The 18925-nt window shown below is 36.8% G+C and overlaps 1 protein-coding gene across 1 annotated transcript in view; it reads left to right on the forward strand.

Annotated features, from left to right (window-relative positions):
• SCLT1 (sodium channel and clathrin linker 1) overlaps window positions 1–18925 on the forward strand; it is a 259470-nt gene that overhangs the window by 146363 nt on the left and 94182 nt on the right. Inside the window, exons 13-14 of the mRNA XM_030863846.2 lie at window positions 1495–1593; window positions 5536–5607. Coding sequence (XP_030719706.1) covers window positions 1495–1593; window positions 5536–5607 — 171 coding nt within the window. The remainder of the gene's footprint in view (window positions 1–1494; window positions 1594–5535; window positions 5608–18925) is intronic.

Genomic DNA, 18925 nt, shown 5'->3' on the forward strand with positions numbered 1-18925 from the left:
AGAAGGTAGTAGTAATAATACTCATCCCTGTCCCTTAAATCTTTTCATCCAAGTCTCAAATCCACAAATTGGGCTTGAACCGTAAATTGCCTGTTTATGGCTACAGTATTAAGTTCCCTCTTGACTTACTGCTTAATTACCAGAGGGTTCCCACCTTCAGTTGCTTGTTCCAAGAAGTTCTCTTAACCAATCATACAAACAGGTATGAAGCACAACCTTACCATAGTTTCTTATGAAACTTCCCTTTTCCCCATTGTCCCATTCTCCATGACAAGATTGTTATATCAAAACAGCTATTACTTCTCCCTAGCTTACCTATTTAAGTAGGAGGAAGTTTATTAAACAACAAAAACAGAGATAGGAATGTGTATGGTATCTTTGCAAGACAGTGGGATCAGAACACAGAGCTGCTTACTCTGTAATGATATTTATAAAAAAAAAGAAAAAAAAGATTCATTCAAACCTAAAATTGGAGGAGTTCCAGGCTCAGGAAGATATTTGAACTAGACATGTAAACTTGGGACTTTTCAGCATATAAATGGCATTTAAAACTGCGAGATTGGATTAGACCACCAAGGGGTGGATGTGGATAGAGAAAAGGACCAAGGACTAAGACTTGGGTAGTTCAACAATAGAGAGGTTCAGGAGAAGAGGAAGAAACAGCATTGCAGACTCAAAAGGAATAATCAGTGAGTTAAGAGGAAAACCAATACTAGGGTGTGCTAAAAGCCAAGTATAGAAAGTAAAACAAAGAAAAGAAAGTAATCCATTATCTCAAGTGCTGTTTGACAGATCAATAAGATAATTATGCAAAATTGACTCTCATGGGTTAGCAGTATAGAGATCATGGACAGTGAAAGCCTGATTAGAGTGAACATAACAAAGTTTTGGAAATGTGCAAGTGCAGACTTTAGAGGAGTTTTGCTCCACAGGGAAGCAAAGAAATGGGATGTGACTGACAACAGAACTAGGCTTATAAGAGTATTTTTTAGGTGAGATGAAAATGATTGGTTGGTTAGAAATTTCATGGAGAGGAAGTAGGTGGTGTCTACAGTGATGGAGGTATGAGGTGACAAGGGACATAATTTGAATAAAACCAAATAATGGAAAGAAAGGGAAATCTAAGAGATTTTTCCAAGAATATAATATTTAGATTTGATTATTTGTTTTACATAGGGAATAAAGGAGAAAGAAAATTAAAAAATAATCCTAAATTCCCAGCCGTAGAGATTAGAAGAGTGATGTTACTGGCTAAAACAAATATCAGAGGAAAAGAATAAATTTTTAGTTAGGACAAGGTCAGTGAGGAGGTTAAGGAAAATAAATATCATTCATAACTTAGGCAAGATCTCAAAGTGGAGATGTCTCAGAAGTTTCGCATAAGAGGTATGCTTTCAAGAAAGTGATTAGTGGATAGGTTTTTACCCATTTATTACATAATCTCTATTAATAACGATGTGACCTATAATAACATCAAATTATTATTTTCTGAAGGCTCTGCTTGAGGAGAAGCAAAAAGAAGAAGATATAGAGAAAATGAAAGAAACCGTTTCTCGGCTTGTGCAAGATGCTGCCATAAGAACCAGGAAGGAAGTAAGGGGGTTTTAATTATATTTAAAATTCAAAATTTTACAGAATTTCAACAGCTTAAGAGTAGATACTACCTGAGTTTTTGCCTTGTGGACCTAGGTAATTATTTGTCAGCTGATTGTATCAATTGTGCTAAATTTCATATAAAAATCATCTCATGATAGTAGCCCCTAACATTGGTGCCAGGGTGAGGTAGAGGTAGGGGGTAGGGCAAGTGGGAAGGAGAGAGATTTAGGCTAGGAAGAAGGGTCAAAAAGAAACTTAGAACATACAAGAAGCAAGAGAAGAAAACCCACTGTTATTTGCAGTATCTTAGAGTGTCTTAGGACTGGAGTACAAGAGAAATCTGCTTTAACCTCTTATTTTATTTGTAATGAAGCTGAAACCCATGAGAGGTTATTGGCTAGCTCAAAATTGTACACTAATTAAAGCCAGAACTTAGACTCAAACCTTCTCCTTGCTATACTGAGCCTAGCGTTGTTTCAGTTGCATCATGCAGATACCTATATGATTTGTGAATTGTGTTGTTGTTTGCAATTCCATTATCAAGACTAAATCTTATTTTTCTGTGTTAAAGCAATGAGTTGTTTCTTAGTTTGAATTGCAAGCCTTATGAAAGTTAAAACTGTCTTGGAAATATAAGTTTGCTTTCATATAAAGAGAGAGGGAAGACATACATTTATTTGCCTTTTCCTCTGGTATGGATATGAATTAATTCATAAGTGGTGTGGTAAAGTTAAAAAGTGTAAAGTGAGTTTAGGAGGAAGAAACCACAAAAACCCATTTTAAAGATGAAAAAACTGAAAAACAGAGTAGTTAACTAACTCGCTTAGGGTTCCACCTCTAGGAAGTAGCAGAACTGGGTTGCAGATGAGCTCTACTCTCAATCACTATGAGAAATTGTTTCTCGTGAATTTTGTATTTTTTTTATTTTTAGAAATTTTCAAACCCATAGAAAGGAAAGAGCCGTATAATGAACACTTATTTACCTCTCACCCAGAAAACTCTTAGTGTCTTGCTACACCCATTCCATCTCTCTTTATGTTACATACACACTCTTCCCTTGTGCCAAACATTCAGACATAGACTGCAGGCCTCATGACACTTCATCTTGTCATCTGCTTCCCCAGAAAAAGGACATTTTGCTACACAACCACACCACAATTACCATGTCTTAAAAAAAATCAACATTACTTCAATTCACACTCGAATTTCCCTAAAATATTGTTTATAGCTGTTTGGTCTTTAAAATTCAGGATCCAATCCATGTTTATGCATCATTGTATTTGACTACCACGTCTCTGTAGTCTCCCTCAATTTAACCCAGTCCCCTGCCTTCCTTTGTATATGACAAAGAATCCTTTGTAGAATCCTTCAGAATATTCCACATTTGGATTCATGTGACTGTTTCGTTTTGATTAGATTCAGGTCATTTCTGGCAGAGTGATGTGTATAACTACATCCCACTTCATCACATCAGGAAGCTGTAATGTCAGTTGTACATTGGTGATGCTAAGCTTGACCACATGATTAAAGTGTTAAGACCAGATCTTTCCATTTTATACTTTATGAATAATTGGGGAAGATACTTGAAGACCATGCAGCTATCCTTTTCCACCAAAATCTTTCATCCAGTGGTTTTGTCATCCATTGATAATCCTTGTCTAAAATAAATAAATATATTGGGTAATTAGAAATTCTATTTCTGTCAATCTTTCTATACATTTATTAGTTGTTATTTTTTGGTTAGGGCTAGAGTCCTGCCCCCTTTGTTTGTTATGATGGATTCGTTTTTATTTTTTTATTTCATGATTCATTGCCATCAGTCTTCATTTTTATTCTCAATTTGTCTCTCTAGTTTTCCTGGATAAATGATATTTCTCATCTTGTACTTTCCTTGCCTCAGACCTAGAGTCAGCCAGCCACTTCTTCAAAAAGCCTTGGTTGTAATTTTTAATTTGATATTTTGTCAGATAGATGGATTAGCAAAAGTAGAAATTCCTGTTTTCATTTTTACTGTAATATTTACATTAATATGCTTTCCTGCATATTCATAAAGACTATCTATGAAATTATTAACATAAGTGATTTCAAAATATATATACTATTATGATCATAAACCCTCATGTTACCTGCATCATTTCTAGATACTAAAAGAACACTTTTAAAAAACTATGTGAGAGACAGACAGACATGATTGGGCTTATAAGAACCAAAATTATTTTATTCTAGGAACCTTCATGACTTAGTTTCAGCTTGAATATTCCTTATCTATAATGGGGATAATAACTACTTCATCATGTTGTTGTGAGAATTAATGAGATAATGACACGTAAAGCACTCTGGACAGTTCATAACACATTAAATCTCAATAAATGCTAACTGTGATTGTCACTGACCTGTAAATAGGGTGGGTTGATTTTTAATATAATTTTTCATAGGAAAAGCTACATCAAATTATAACCTAAAATGGAACGGAAATGGACCCACATATAATATGCTCGGCAGGCCTTCCAAAAGATAACTCTAGTTTGATTAACTAAAGTATATAGCAGTGTTGTAAATGTTCTACAGAAGGTTTACATCATGTTTGAGAAATAATCCATTTTATAAGATGCTATAAAATTTCCAAAAACCTTTGGGTCATAAATGTGTACTGATGATATATCATCAGGATCAATATTCTTCATGGTCTTTTTAAAAACATGAGTAGGGACTTCCCTGGTGGCGCAGTGGTTAAGAATCTGCCTGCCAATGCCGGGGACACGGGTTCGAGCCTTGGTCCGGGAAGATCCCACATGCCACAGAGCAACTAAGTCGTGTGCCACAACTACTGAGCGTGAGCTCTAGAGCCCGCGAGCTACAACTACTGAAGCCCACACGCCAAGAGCATGTGCTCCGCAACAAGAGAAGCCACCACAATGAGAAGACCGCACACTGCAACGAAGAGTAGCCCCCACTCACCACAACTAGAGAAAGCCCACGCACAGCAACAAAGACCCAACACAGCCAAAGATAAATAAATAAATTTATTAAAACATGAGTAGATATTAGAAAAAAATATTGTCTTAGGAGCCACCCTGAGGAGATGTGACTAATTCTTGAAATTACTCTGTACACATAAATTCTGCTATTTCTGAAGATATTTAACTGCTAATTAAAATAAGGGTTTTTCTTATAAAGTAATGTGACATTGAAATATGATGTGTACTATAAAAATATTCTTCTGTTTATAAAACAAAAGTGCCTTAAAAGTTATTAATTACATTTTTAGTGTATATTTCAGTTTTTCTCCTGACTTGCTCTGTGGTAGCAGATCTCAAAGTATTGTTCAGGTGGTCTGCAAAATCATACCTACTTTCATAATTAGAGTAAAACAGTTTGCTTTTTTCACAGTCATTCTCTCATGACTTTGCAGGGTTGTCTTCCAGAAGTTGATGGTATGCAACAACACAACAGCTTGAACATGGAAATAGATATGAGAGTCTAGCTATCTTCTATTAAGCCATAGACATTAAGGAAATTTGCAAAAATGTAAACTAATAACACTTTTCTAAAATTTTTTTAATTTTTGGGAAATACACATATTTTCACAAAAGTGTATTTTTTGTTAACCTGTAATGGCTTTAGTTATTATTTATAAAGGGATTAATAAGTAATTATTTTGAAATTTTCTGTTTTCATTTCTAATATGGTAAATTTTAATTGAAAGAGAACCCGTTATAAAGACCAAAATTTGACAAACACATTAGGAGACATCATCCTGTTCACTTACTTCCACTGTTATGATAAATTCTTGACTCTTTAATACATCGTGTGCTTATCCTTTATGCCCTAAAAGTTATAGTTTTATTTTTTATCAAAATTATTATTCTAAATGTTTTTATTGGATGTTAATTATTTTTACTGTAGACCTAAATAATTCATAGATATCTTAATTTACAGGTTGCAAATACAAGAAAACAATATAATGTACAGATTTCTCGACTAACAGAAGAACTTTCAGCCCTTCAAATGGTATGTTAGAAAACTATACTGCTATTTTCTTCTGAATATTGTTTACTTTAAAGGCCAGGAAACATTTTTTTTAACATCTTTATTAGAGTTTAATTGCTTTACAATGGTGTGTTAGTTTCTGCTGTATAACAAAGTGAATCAGCTATACATATATCCCCATATCCCCTCCCTCTCGCGTCTCCCTCCCACCCTCCCTATCCCACCCCTCTAGGTGGTCACAAAGCACCGAGCTGATCTCCCTGTGCTATGTGGCTGCTTCCCACTAGCTATCTTATTTTACATGTGGTAGTATATATAAGTCCATGCCACTCTCTCACTTCGTCCCAGCTTACCCTTTCCCCTCCCCATGTCAAGTCCATTCTCTATGTCTGCCTCTTTATTCCTGTCCCACCCCTCGGTTCTTCAGCACCATTTATTTTTTTTTAGATTCCATATATATGTGTTAGCATACAGTATTCATTTTTCTCTTTCTGACTTACTTCACTCTGTATGACAGTCTCTAGGTCCATCCACCTCACTACAAATAACTCAATTTTGTTCCTTTTTATGGCTGAGTAATATTCCATTGTATATATGTGCCACATCCTCTTTACAGGATACATATTATTGCACATTCATTTATTCAGAAGATACCTATTAAGCCAGGAACTGTAATAGATGCTAGGAAAAGAATAAAAATCAAAGGTAAACGTGTTATCTGCAGTCTTGGAACTTATGGTCTAGTAGGAAAGATGGATGGCATTTATCACGTTTTACTATGATTACATTTTTGGGACAAAGAATGCACAGGGTGCTGTTGAAGCATCCATCTGTAGCTGATACCATATGCTGAAGTTCATCTGAGAGACCAGGAAGAAAGAAAAAGTATACATGATGGTGGGAAAGGAAAGACAGTCTTTCCAAAAGAAATGAGTACTCAAGGATGAGTAGGCAAAGAAGGGAGAGGAAAGAGTGCTTGTGTGACTAGAGGTGGAATTAAATATATAAATTTAACTTGAAGATCTGATGAAATGGAATTTAATAACCTTGTTCACAGGGGCATAAAAGTACAAGTATTTCCAGAGATTGGGAAGATATTTTCAACTTTACAGACTCTCATCTTTCCTGAATTTCCATATCACTTTTAATCTTTCTTACAAAATTTAGCAATGAATTATATCTTGTCATAAATATTATACATTGTATTATGCCTCTCTTTCTCTGTCTCCTTGTCTTCCTTCTCAGTCCCTCCCTCCCCCTCTGTCTTTCTTCATGAAAATCTTATCTTCCCAAGTAGATTGTAAGCACTTCAAGGTAGAAGAGTCTTATGTTTTCCTTTATTTTCCCCATTGCCTAATACACTACTTTGCACAGTATGTTTTCAATAAATCCTTATTGACTTATTGATATTTAAGCACCTCTGAAAGAATGATCACATCTTTTCCACATTCTACAAACCAGTGTACATGATGAGACCTTAGTTATTGTATGTGGGTCCTGAGAGTTTTAGAACAAGAACAGTGTTACTTTTTGGTTGTTTAATGTCATTTGTTCTAACACTATAGGAACATTAAGTAAAATTAATGGGATGCAGTGTGGCCAATTAGTCATGTCTAATTGTTTGTTGTTTTTCAGTTTTACTTCCTCTTCTGTCATCTTGCTATTTCGCTTGTTCTCTTACATGGACTGATTTAACTATCAAAAGATTTACAACTTTGAAGAAGAGGGGTTTTACCCCAGTCTAGGATTATTTACTAAATTATAAACTCTGGAGGGACAAGAACATTATTTATTTCTATTTAGGAATGTGTACTAGGTAAGACCTGCAGGGATTTTAAAAATAACTCTTAGCTGTGTAACAACCAGACCTATGTAAACTCACTTTAGAGTAAAAAGAAGACATAATTTCAGATTATTACAGAACGTGCTTCTTAGGATTTATAGTAAAACATTTGTAACTCATAGCTAAGTGGATTTTTCTAAAGATATTAAATATTATCTGATGTCATGTTGGTTTGGTGAAAAAACTGTACTAATTGAAGTGTTTGAAATATTAAGGATTTAGAGGTATATTTGAAGAAAGACATGTTCAGCTACTTTAAAAAGCAGATTTTCTCAGGAAACTCAGACTACAGTTTGAGGCATAATAACCTAATGTTGACTATTTATTTCTATTCTTCATTACCAATTTTACCACCTATGCACTAAACATGAAGTCAGGGAGGGAAGTTAAGCATACTTTAGCTAACCCAAAGCTAAGTTGTGCTTGCAGGAAGGATAAAGTCTTGTATTTTAGGTTAATGTGTAGATTTTTTGGATAGGTTTAAGAAAAGGCCAGAGGGAGTCTGTCTCAAGCCACATATCTCATATGCAGCGTATGTTTCTCTTCAAATACTCAAGGTTTTACTTCTGCCAAGTAGCAGAGGTTTTTTGCTAATCTATAGCAAATTAGGGAGAGGATTGGTTATAAATGCCCAAATTTATACATGTAAAATGAAACATTCATTATGATCTTTTTTTTTGATCCATGAATTTTTTAGAAGTCTAACTTCAAATTCCCCAATACATGGGTATTTAGACTCCTTTTTATTACTAATTTCTAATCTGGTTAAATAGAGACCACAGATCATGGTCTATATGATATTGATTCTTAATATTTGTTGAGACTTTCTTTATGGTACACTATGAGGATATGATTTTGGAAGCACTCCATGAGTTCTTGAAAAAATTTCTAGTACCATTTGGTCATTTCTTGTCCAAAAGGTAGGAATATTGGTGGTGATTAATATCTGAAAAGCTTTTAATAGTAATTTTAAATGTTTGCTTTAGTTTTTAGTGTATTTCTGATAGAATTCTTGTATTTCTCCTTAAAGGTTTCTACTTTTCTGTCTCATTTTAACTTTGTTATCTCAGGTTAAGTAAATATTCAACCATTGTCGTTTGGCAGTTATATGGTGGGTTAGATAAAGAGAGATGCATAACACATTTATAACGTATCTTTCTTTATATGCTACTCACCAGACCCAGAAGTGTGATCTAACCTTATTATTAATATCTACATTAAAAATCATTTGGGAATCATATCATACATGCAGAAAAAGCATTTGACAAAATACAGCACCCATTCATGATAAAAAAAATCTCTCAGTAAACTAGGAACAAAGGGAAACTTCCTCAGTTTTGTAAAGAATATCTATAAAAAATCTACAGCTGTGGAACTGAAAGCTTTCCCACTAAGATCAGGAACAAGGCAAGGGTGTCCCCTCTCACCACCTCTTTTCAAGATCATACTGGAAGTACTAGCTAATGCAGTTTGACCCCCCCCCCCAAAAAAAAGGAAGTAAAAGGTATGCAGGTTGGGAAAGAAGAATTTGTTTTCAGATAACATGATTATCTATGTAAAAAGTCCAAAAGAATAAAAAACTAAAAACCCTGGAACAAAGAAGTGATTATAACAAGGTTGTAGGATACAAGGTTAATATACAAAAGTCAATTGCTTTCCTATATACCAGCAATAAACAAGTGGAATTTGAAATTGAAAACACAGTGTCATTTACACATTGTCATTTGCATTAGCACCCCCAAAATTAAGTAGTTAGGTGTAAATCTAACCAAATATATATGAGGAAAACTACAAAACTCTGATGAAAAACAGCAAAGAAGAACTAAATAAATGAGGATAGCCCATGTTCATGGATAAAAAGACTCAATATTGTCAAGATGTCTTTTCTTCCCAACTTGATCTATAGATTTAGTGCAATTCCAATTGAAATCCCACCAGGTTATTTTGTGGATATTAGCAAACTGATTCTAAAGTTTGAATGGAGAGGCAAAAGACCTAGAATAGTCAATACAACATTGAAGAAGAAGAACAAAGTCGGAGGACTGACACTGTACTGCACTTCAAGACTTACTTGAAACCTACAGTAACCAAGACAGGATGATATCAGTGAAACAACAGACAAATAGATCAATGGAACAGAACCCAGAAATAGACCCACATGAATACAGTTAGCTGATCTTTGACAAAGGAGCAGAGGTAATACAATGGAGCAAAGATAGTCTTTTTTTAACAAATGGTGCTAGAACAATTAGGTATTCACGTGAATGAATATGGATAGAGAACTTACATAAAAATTAATTCAAAATGGGTCACAGATCTAAATGTAAAATGCAAAACTATAAAACTCCTAGAAGATAACATAGGAGAAAAATATAGATAATCTTCGGTTTGGCAATGAGCTTTTAGATACAACACCAAAGGTATGATCCATGAAAGAAACAACTGGTGAGTTGGACTTCATTAAAATTAAATTTTTCTGCTCTGTGAAAGACACTATCAAGAAAATGAAAATTGGGGCTTCCCTGGTGGCGCAGTGGTTGAGAGTCCGCCTCCCGATGCAGGGGACACAGGTTCGTGCCCCGGTCCGGGAAGATCCCACGTGCCGCGGAGCGGCTGGGCCCATGAGCCATGGCCGCTGAGCCTGAGCGTCCGGAGCCTGTGCTCTGCAATGGGAGAGGCCACAACAGTGAGAGGTCCGTGTACCGCAAAAAAAAAAAAAAAAAAAAATTATAAAGAAAACGAAAATTGAAATCATATATTGGGAGAAAATATTTACAAAAAAACCATATCTAATAAAGGACTATTACCCAAAATATACAAAGAATCCTTAAAACTCAACAGTAAGAAAACAACTGGATTTAAAAAATTGAGCCAAAGACCTTAACAGACACCTCACCAAAGATTTACAGATGACAAATAAGTAGGAAAAGATACTCCAAATCCTATGTAAAAATGCAAATTAAAACAACAATGAGATACCACTCGTTACACCAAATAAGTGCCAGATATACCTATTACAATGGCCAAAATCCAGAACACTGACACCACCATATGCTGACAAAGAGCAATAGGAACTCTCATTCATTGCTGGTAGGAATGCAAAATGGTACAGCCACTTTTGAAGGGAGTTTGCTGTTGTCTTACAAAAGTAAATACACTCTTACCATAGGATCCGACAATTGCATTCCTCTGTATTTAGCCAAAGGAGTTGAAAACCTTATGTTCACAAAAAACGTGCACATGGATGTTTATATTATAGCAGGCTTTGTCATAATTGCCAAAACTTGGAAGCAACCAAGATGTCCTTCAGCTGGTGATGGATAAACAAACTGGTACATCCAAACAATAGAATATTATTCAGCACTTAAAAGAAATGAGCTACGTCACCATGAAAAGACATGGGGGAAACTTAAATGCATATCACTAAATTAAAGAAGCCAGTCTGAAAAGGTTACATAGTATATGATTCCAGCTATATGACATTCTGGAAAAGGCAAACTATGGAGACAGTTAAAAGATCAGTAGTTATAAGGGCTTAAGGAGGAGAGAGAGAGAGATGAATAAGTGTAGGCAAAGCATAGAAAATTTTAAGGACAGTGAAACTACTTTATATGATACTATAATGGTGGATATATATCATTATAAATTTATCCAAACCCATAAAATGTACAATACCAAGAGTGAACTCTAATGAAAACTATCGCCTCTAGGTGATAATATTGTGTGATGTAGGTACATAAGTTTTAACAAATGTACCACTCCATCATGGCATGTTGATAATGGGGAAGGCAATGTATGTATGGGGGCAGGAAGTGTAGGAGAAGTCTGTTAACTTCCCCTCAATTGCTGTGAACCTAAACTGCTCTTAAAAAATAGTCTATTCAAAAATTACATGAGGTGAGTTATGAACATAGGAGAAATCCCAAATTTCACACCAGAAAATTACCTTTTCATAGATTAGCAACTTATTGTATGAACATATTTAGAACATTAAAGTTATATTTCTTGGAGGGACCTTCAAGGTGGTGGAGGAGTAAGGCATGGAGATCACCTTCCTCCCCACAAATACATCAAAAATACATCTACATGTGGAACAACTCATACAGAACACCTACTGAACCTGGCAGAAGACCTCAGACTTCCCAAAAAGCAAGAAACTCCCAACGTACCTGGGTAGGGCAAAAACAGAAGAAAAAACAGAGTCAAAAGAATAGGGACAGTACCTGCACCTCTGGGAGGGAGCTGTGAAGGAGGAAAAGTTTCCACACACTAGGAAGCCCCCTCAGTGGCGGAGACGGGGAGTAGGCAGTGGGGAAGCTTCGGAGCCACAGAGGACAGCGCAGCAACAGGGATGCAGAGGACAAAGCGGAGAGATTTCCACACAGCGAAACCCTGCCAACCAGCAATGACCAGCCTGACAGGATTGTCTGCTCACCTGCCGGGGCAGGTGGAGGCTGGGAGCTGAGGCTCGGGCTTCAGAGGTCAGATACCAGGGAGAGGACTGGGGTTGGCTGTGTGAACACAGCCTGAAGGGGGCTAGTGCATCACAGCTAGCCGGGAGGGAGTCCAGGAAAAAGTCTGGACCTGCCTAAGAGGCAAGAGACCATTGTTTCGAGGTGTGCGGGGAGAGGGGCTTCAGATCACCGCCTAAACGAGCTCCAGAGATGGGTGCAAGCCGCGACTATCAGTGCAGACACCAGAGACAGGCATGATACGCTAAGGCTGCTACTACAGCCACCAAGAATCCTGTGTGCAAGCACAGGTCACTATCCACACCTCCCCTCCCAGAAGCCTGTGCAGCCCGCCACCGCCAGGATCCCGTGATCCAGGGACAACCTCCCTGGGAAAACAAACGGCACACCTCAGGCTGTTGCAACGTCACAAGGGCCTCTACCACCACAGGCTCACCCCACATTCCGTATCCCTCCCTGCTCCTGGCCTGAGTGAGTCAGAGCCCCCGAATCAGCTGCTACTTTAACCCCATCCTGTCTGGGCAAAAAACATATCAGAGGGCGACCTACATGCAGAGGCGGGGCCACACCCAAACCTGAACGTCAGGAGCTGTGCGAACAAAGAAGAGAAAGGGAACTTTCTCCCAGCAGCCTCAGGAGCAGCAGATTAAATCTCCACAATCAACTTGATGTACCTGCATCTGTGGAATACCTGAATAGACATCGAATCATCCCAAAATTGAGGCGGTGGACTTCGGGAGCAATTGTAGACTTGGGATTTGCTTTCTGCATCTAATTTGTCTTTAGTTTTATGTTTATCTTAGTTTAGCATTTAGAGCTTATTATCATTGCTAGATTTATTTATTGATTTGGTTGCTCTCTTCCTTTATATATGTGTGTGTGTGTGTGTGTGTGTGTATTTTCCTTTTTCTCTTTCCATGAATGTGTAGGTGCATGCTTCTTGGTGAGATTTTCTCTGTACAGCTTTGCTTTTACCATTTGTCCTAGAGTTCTATCTGTCCATTTTTTTTTGGATAGTTTTTAGCGCTTTTTATCATTGGTGGATTTGTTTTTTGGATTGGTTCTCTTCTTTCTTTTTCTTTTATTACTTTTTTATTTTTTTGTTTTAAAAAATATTTTCCTTATCTTTTATTTTAATAACTTTATTTTATTTTTTCTTCCTTTTGTTCTCCCTTTTCTTCTGAGCCCTGTAGCTGACAGGGTCTTGGTGCTCAGGCTGGGTGTCAGGCCTGAGCCTCTGACGTGGGAGAGCTGAGGTCAGGACATTGGACCACCAGAGACCTCCCGGCCCCACGTAATATCAAATGTTGAAAGCTCTCCCAGAGATCTCCACCTCAACATAAGACCCAGCTCCACTAAACGACCAGCAAGCTACAGTGCTAGTCACCCTATGCCAAAAAACTTGCAAGAGAGAAACACAACCCCACACATTAGCAGGGAGGCTGCCTAAAATCATAAGTTCACAGAAACCCCAAAACATACCAATAGACATGGTCCTGCCCATGAGAAATGCAACATCCAGGCTCATCCGCCAGAACACAGGCGCCAATCCCCTCCACCAGAAAGCCTACACAAGCCACTGAACCAACCTTACCCACTGGGAGCAGACACCAAAAACAACAGGAACTACAAACCTGCAGCCTGTGAAAAGGAGACCCCAAACGCAGTAAGTTAAGCAAAATGAGAAGACAGAGAAATTCACAGCAGATGAAGGAGCAACGTAAAAATCCACCAGACCAAACAAATGAAGAGAAAATAGGCAGTCTACCTGAAAAAGAATTCAGAGTAATGATAGTAAAGATGATCCAAAATCTTCAAAATAGAATGGAGAAAATACAAGAAACGTTTAACGAGGACCTAGAAGAACTAAACAGCAAACAGGCAATGAGGAACAACACAATAAATGAAATTAAAAATTCTCTGGAAGGAATCAGTAGCACAATAACTGAGGCAGAAGAACGGATAACTGACTTGAAAGATAAAAGAGTGGAAATAACTACTGCAGAACAAACTAAAGAATAAAGAATAAAAAGAATTGAGGACAGGATCACAGACATCTGGGACAACAGTAAATGCACGAACATTCGAATTTTAGGGGTGCCAGAAGAAGAAGAGAAAAATAAAGAGACTAAGAAAATATTTGAAGTGATTATAGTTGAAAGCTTTCCTAATGTGGTAAAGGAAATAGTCAATCAAGTCCAGGAAAGGCAGAGTTCCATACAGGATAAATCCAAGGCGAAACACGCCAAGACACATATTAATCAAACTGTCAAAAATTAAATACAAAGAAAAAATACTAAAAGAAGCAAGGGAAAATCAACAAATAACATACAAGGGAATCTCCATAAGGTTAACAGCTGATCTTTCAGCCAAAACTCTGCAAGCTAGAAGGGAGTGGCAGGACATATTTAAAGTGATGAAAGGGAAAAACCTACAACCAAGATTACTCTACCCAGCAAGGATCTCATTCAGATTTGACGGAGAAATTAAAACCTTTACAGCCAAGCGAAATTTAAGAGAGTTCAGCACCAGCAAACCAGCTTTACAACAAATGCTAAAGGAACTTCTCTAGGCAGGAAAAAGAAGACAAGGAAAATACCTACAATAACAAACTCAAAACAATTAAGAAAATGGTAATGGGAAGATACATATCGAGGACTACCTTAAATGTAAATGGATTAAGTGCTCCAATCAAAACACAGACTGCCCAAAAGGATAATAAAACAAGACCCGTATATATTCTGTCTACAGGAGACGCACTTCAGACCTAGGGACACATACAGACTGAAAGTGAGGAGATGGAAAAAGATATTCAATGCAAATGGAAATCAAAAGAAAGCTGGAGTAGCAATTCTCATATCAGACAAAATAGACTTTAAAATAAAGACTATTACAAGAGACAAAGACAGATGCTGCATAATGATCAAGGGATCAATCCAAGAAGAAGAAATAACAATTGTAAATATTTATGCACCCAAACATAGGAGCACCTCAATACATAAGGCAAATGCTAACAGCCATAAAAGGGGAAATTGACAGTAACACAATAATAGAAGGGTACTTTAACACCCCACTTTCAACAATGGATAGTTCATCCAAAATGAAAATAATGAAACACAAGCTCTAAATGATACATTAAACACGATGGACTTAATTGATATTTACAGGACATTCCATCCAAAACCAACAAAATACACTTTCTTCTCAGGTGCTCATGGAACATTCTCCAGGATAGATCATATCTTGGGTCACACACAAATCAAGCCTTGCTAAATTGAAGAAAAGTGACATCATGTCAAGTATATCTTCAGACCACAACGCTATGAGACTAGATATCAATTACAGGAAAAAATCTGTAAAAAATACAAACACGTGGAGGGTAAACAATACGCTACTAAATAACCAAGAGATCACTGAAGAAATCAAAGAGAAAATAAAAAAATACCTAGAAACAAATAACAATAAAAACATGATGACCCAAATCCTATGGGATGCAACAAAAGCAGTTCTAAGAGGGACGTTTATATACCTCAACAAACAAGAAGCATCTCAAATAAACAACCTAACCTTACACCTAAAGCACTAAAAGAACCAAAAAAATCCCAAAGTTACCAGAAGGAAAGAAATAAAGGTCAGATCAGTAATAAATGAAAAGGAAAAGAAGCAAGCAATAGCAAAGATCAATAAATCTAAAGCTGGTTCTTTCAGAAGATAAATTGATAAACCATTAGCCAGACTCATCAAGAAAAAAAGGGAGAAGACTCAAATGAATAGAATTAGAAATGAAAAAGGAGAAGTAACAACTGACACTAGAATTACAAAACGATCATGAGAGACAACTACAAGCAACTGTATGCCAATAAAATGGACAACCTGGAGGAAGTGGACAAAGGCTTAGAAAAACACAGTCTTCCGAGACTAAACCAGGAAGAAGGAAAATATGAACAGACCAATCACAAGCACTGAAATTGAGACAGTGATTAAAAATCTTCCAACACACAAAAGCCCAGGACCAGATGGCTTCACAGGTGAATTCTATCAAATATTTAGAGAAGAGCTAATACCTGTCCTTATCAAACTCTTCCAAACTATCGCAGAGGGAGGAACACTCCCAAACACATTCTATGAGGCCACCATCACCCTGATACCAAAACCAGACAAAGTTGTCACACAGAGGGAAAACTCTAGACCAATATCACTGATGAACATAGATGCAAAAATCCTCAACAAAATACTAGCAAACAGAATCCAACAGCACATTAAAAGGATCATACACCATGATCAAGTGGGGTTTATCCCAGGAATGCAAGGATTCTTCAATATACACAAATCAATCAATGTGTTACACCGTATTAACAAATTGAAGGAGAAAAACCTTATCATCATCTCAATAGATTCAGAAAAAGCTTTTAACAGAATTCAACATCAGTTTATGTTAAAAACACTCCAGAAAGTAGACATAGAGGGAACTTAACTCAACATAATAAAGGCCATATATGACAAACCCACAGCCAACATTGTTCTCAATGGTGAAAAACTGAAAGCATTTCCACTAAGATCAGGAACAAGACAAGGGTGCCCACTCTCACCACTATTATTCAACATAGTTTTGGAAGTTTTAGCCACAGCCATCAGAGAAGAAAAAGAAATAAAAGAAATCCTAATTGGAAAAGAAGAAGTAAAGCTGTCACTGTTTGCAGATGACATGATACCATACACAGAGAATCCTAAAGATTCTACCAGTAATCTACTAGAGCTAATCAATGAATTTGGTAACATAGCAGGATACAAAATTAATGAAAAAAATCTCTTGCATTCCTATACACTAATGATGAAAAATCTGAAAGAGAAATTAAGGAAACACTCCCATTTGCCATTGCAACAAAAAGAATAAAATACCTAGGAGTAAACCCATCTAAGGAGACAAAAGACCTGTATGCGGAAAACTGTAAGACACTGATGGAAAAAAATTAAAGATGATAAAAACTGATGGAGTGATATACCATGTTTTTTTTTTTTACATCTTTATTGGAGTATAATTGCTTTACAATGGTGTGTTAGTTTCTGCTTTATAACAAAGTGAATCCGTTATACATATACATACGTTCCCATATCTCTTTCCTCTTGCATTACCCTCCCTCCCAACCTCCCTATCCCACCCCTCTAGGTGGTCACAAAGCACCGAGCTGATCTCCCTGTGCTGTGCAGCTGCTTCCCACTAGCTATCTATTTTATGTTTGTAGTGTATGTATGTCCATGCCACTCTCTCACTTTGTCACAGCCTACGCTTCCCTCTCCCCATATCCGCAAGTCCATTCTCTAGTAGGTCTGTGTCTTTATTCCTGTCTTACCGCTAGGTTCTTCATGAATTTTTTCTTTCTTATTCCGTATATATGTGTCAGCATACGGTATTTGTCTTTCTCTTTCTGACTTACTTCACTCTGTATGACAGACTGTAGGTCCATCCACCACCTTATAAATAGTTCAATTTTGTTTCTTTTTATGGCTGAGTAATATTGCATTGTATGTATGTGCCACGTCTTCTTTATCCATTCATCCAATAATGGACACTTAGGTTGTTTCCATCTCCTGCCTATTGTAAATAGAGCTGCAATGAGCATTTTGGTACATGACTCTTTTTGAATTATGGTTTTCTCAGGGTATATGCCTAGTAGTGGGATTGCTGGGTCATATGGTAGTTCTATTTGCAGTTTTTTAAGGAACCTCCATACTGTTCTCCATAGTGGCTGTACCAATTCACATTCCTACCAACAGTGCAAGAGAGTTCCCTTTTCTCCACACCCTCTCCAGCATTATTGTATGTAGATTTTTTGATGATGGCCATTCTGACTGGTGTGAGATGATATCTCATTGTAGTTTTGATTTGCATTTCTCTAATGATTAATGACGTTGAGCATTCTTTCCAGTGTTTGTTGGCAGTCTGCATATCTTCTTTGGAGAAATGTCTATTTAGGTCTCTGCCCATTTTTGGATTGGGTTGTTTGTTTTTTTGTTATTGAGCTGCATGAGCTGCTTGTAAATTTTGGAGATTAATCCTTTGTCAGATGCTTCATTTGCAAATATTTTCTCCCATTCTGAGGGTTGTCTTTTGGTCTTCTTTATGGTTTCCTTTGCTGTGTAAAAGCTTTGCAGTTTCATTAGGTCCCGTTTATTTTTATTTCCATTTCTCTAGGAGGTGGGTCAAAAAGGATCTTGCTGTGATTTATGTCATAGAGTGTTCTGCCTATGTTTTCCTCTAAGAGTTTGATAGTGTCTGGCCTTACATTTAGGTCTTTAATCCATTTTGAGCTCATTATTGTGTATGGTGTTAGGGAGTGATCTAATCTCATACTTCTAGATGTACCTGTCCAGTTTTCCCAGCACCACTTATTGAAGAGGCTGTCCTTTCTCCACTGTACATTCCTGCCTCCTTTATCAAGGATAAGGTGACCATATATGCGTGGATTCATCTCTGGGCTTTCTATCCTGTTCCATTGATCTATATTTCTGTTTCTGTGCCAGTATCATACTGTCTTGATTACTGTAGCTTTGTTGTATAATCTGAAGTCAGGGAGCCTGATTCCTCCAGCTCCGTTTTTCGTTTTCAAGATTGTTTTGGCTATTCGCGGTCTTTTGTGTTTCCATACAAATTGTGAAATTTTTTGTTGTAGTTCTGTGAGAAATGCCGTTGGTAGTTTGATAGGGATTGCATTCAATCTGTAGATTGCTTTGGGTAGTAGAGTCATTTTCACAGTGTTGATTCTTCCAATCCAGGAACATGGTATATCTCTCCATCTATTTGTGTTGTCCTTAATTTCTTTCATCAGTGTTATAATTTTCTGCATACAGCTCTTTTGTCTCCTTAGGTAGGTTTATTTGTAGATATTTTATTCTTTTTGTTGCAGTGGTTAATGGGAGTGTTTTCTTGATTTCACTTTCAGATTTTTCATCATTAGTGTATAGGAATGCAAGAGATTTCTGTGCATTAATTTTGTATCCTGCTACTTTACCAAATTCATTGATT

The sequence above is a fragment of the Globicephala melas genome, chromosome 5 (genome assembly GCF_963455315.2).
Source record: "Globicephala melas chromosome 5, mGloMel1.2, whole genome shotgun sequence".
In the NCBI taxonomy this organism is placed as follows: Eukaryota; Metazoa; Chordata; class Mammalia; order Artiodactyla; family Delphinidae; genus Globicephala; species Globicephala melas.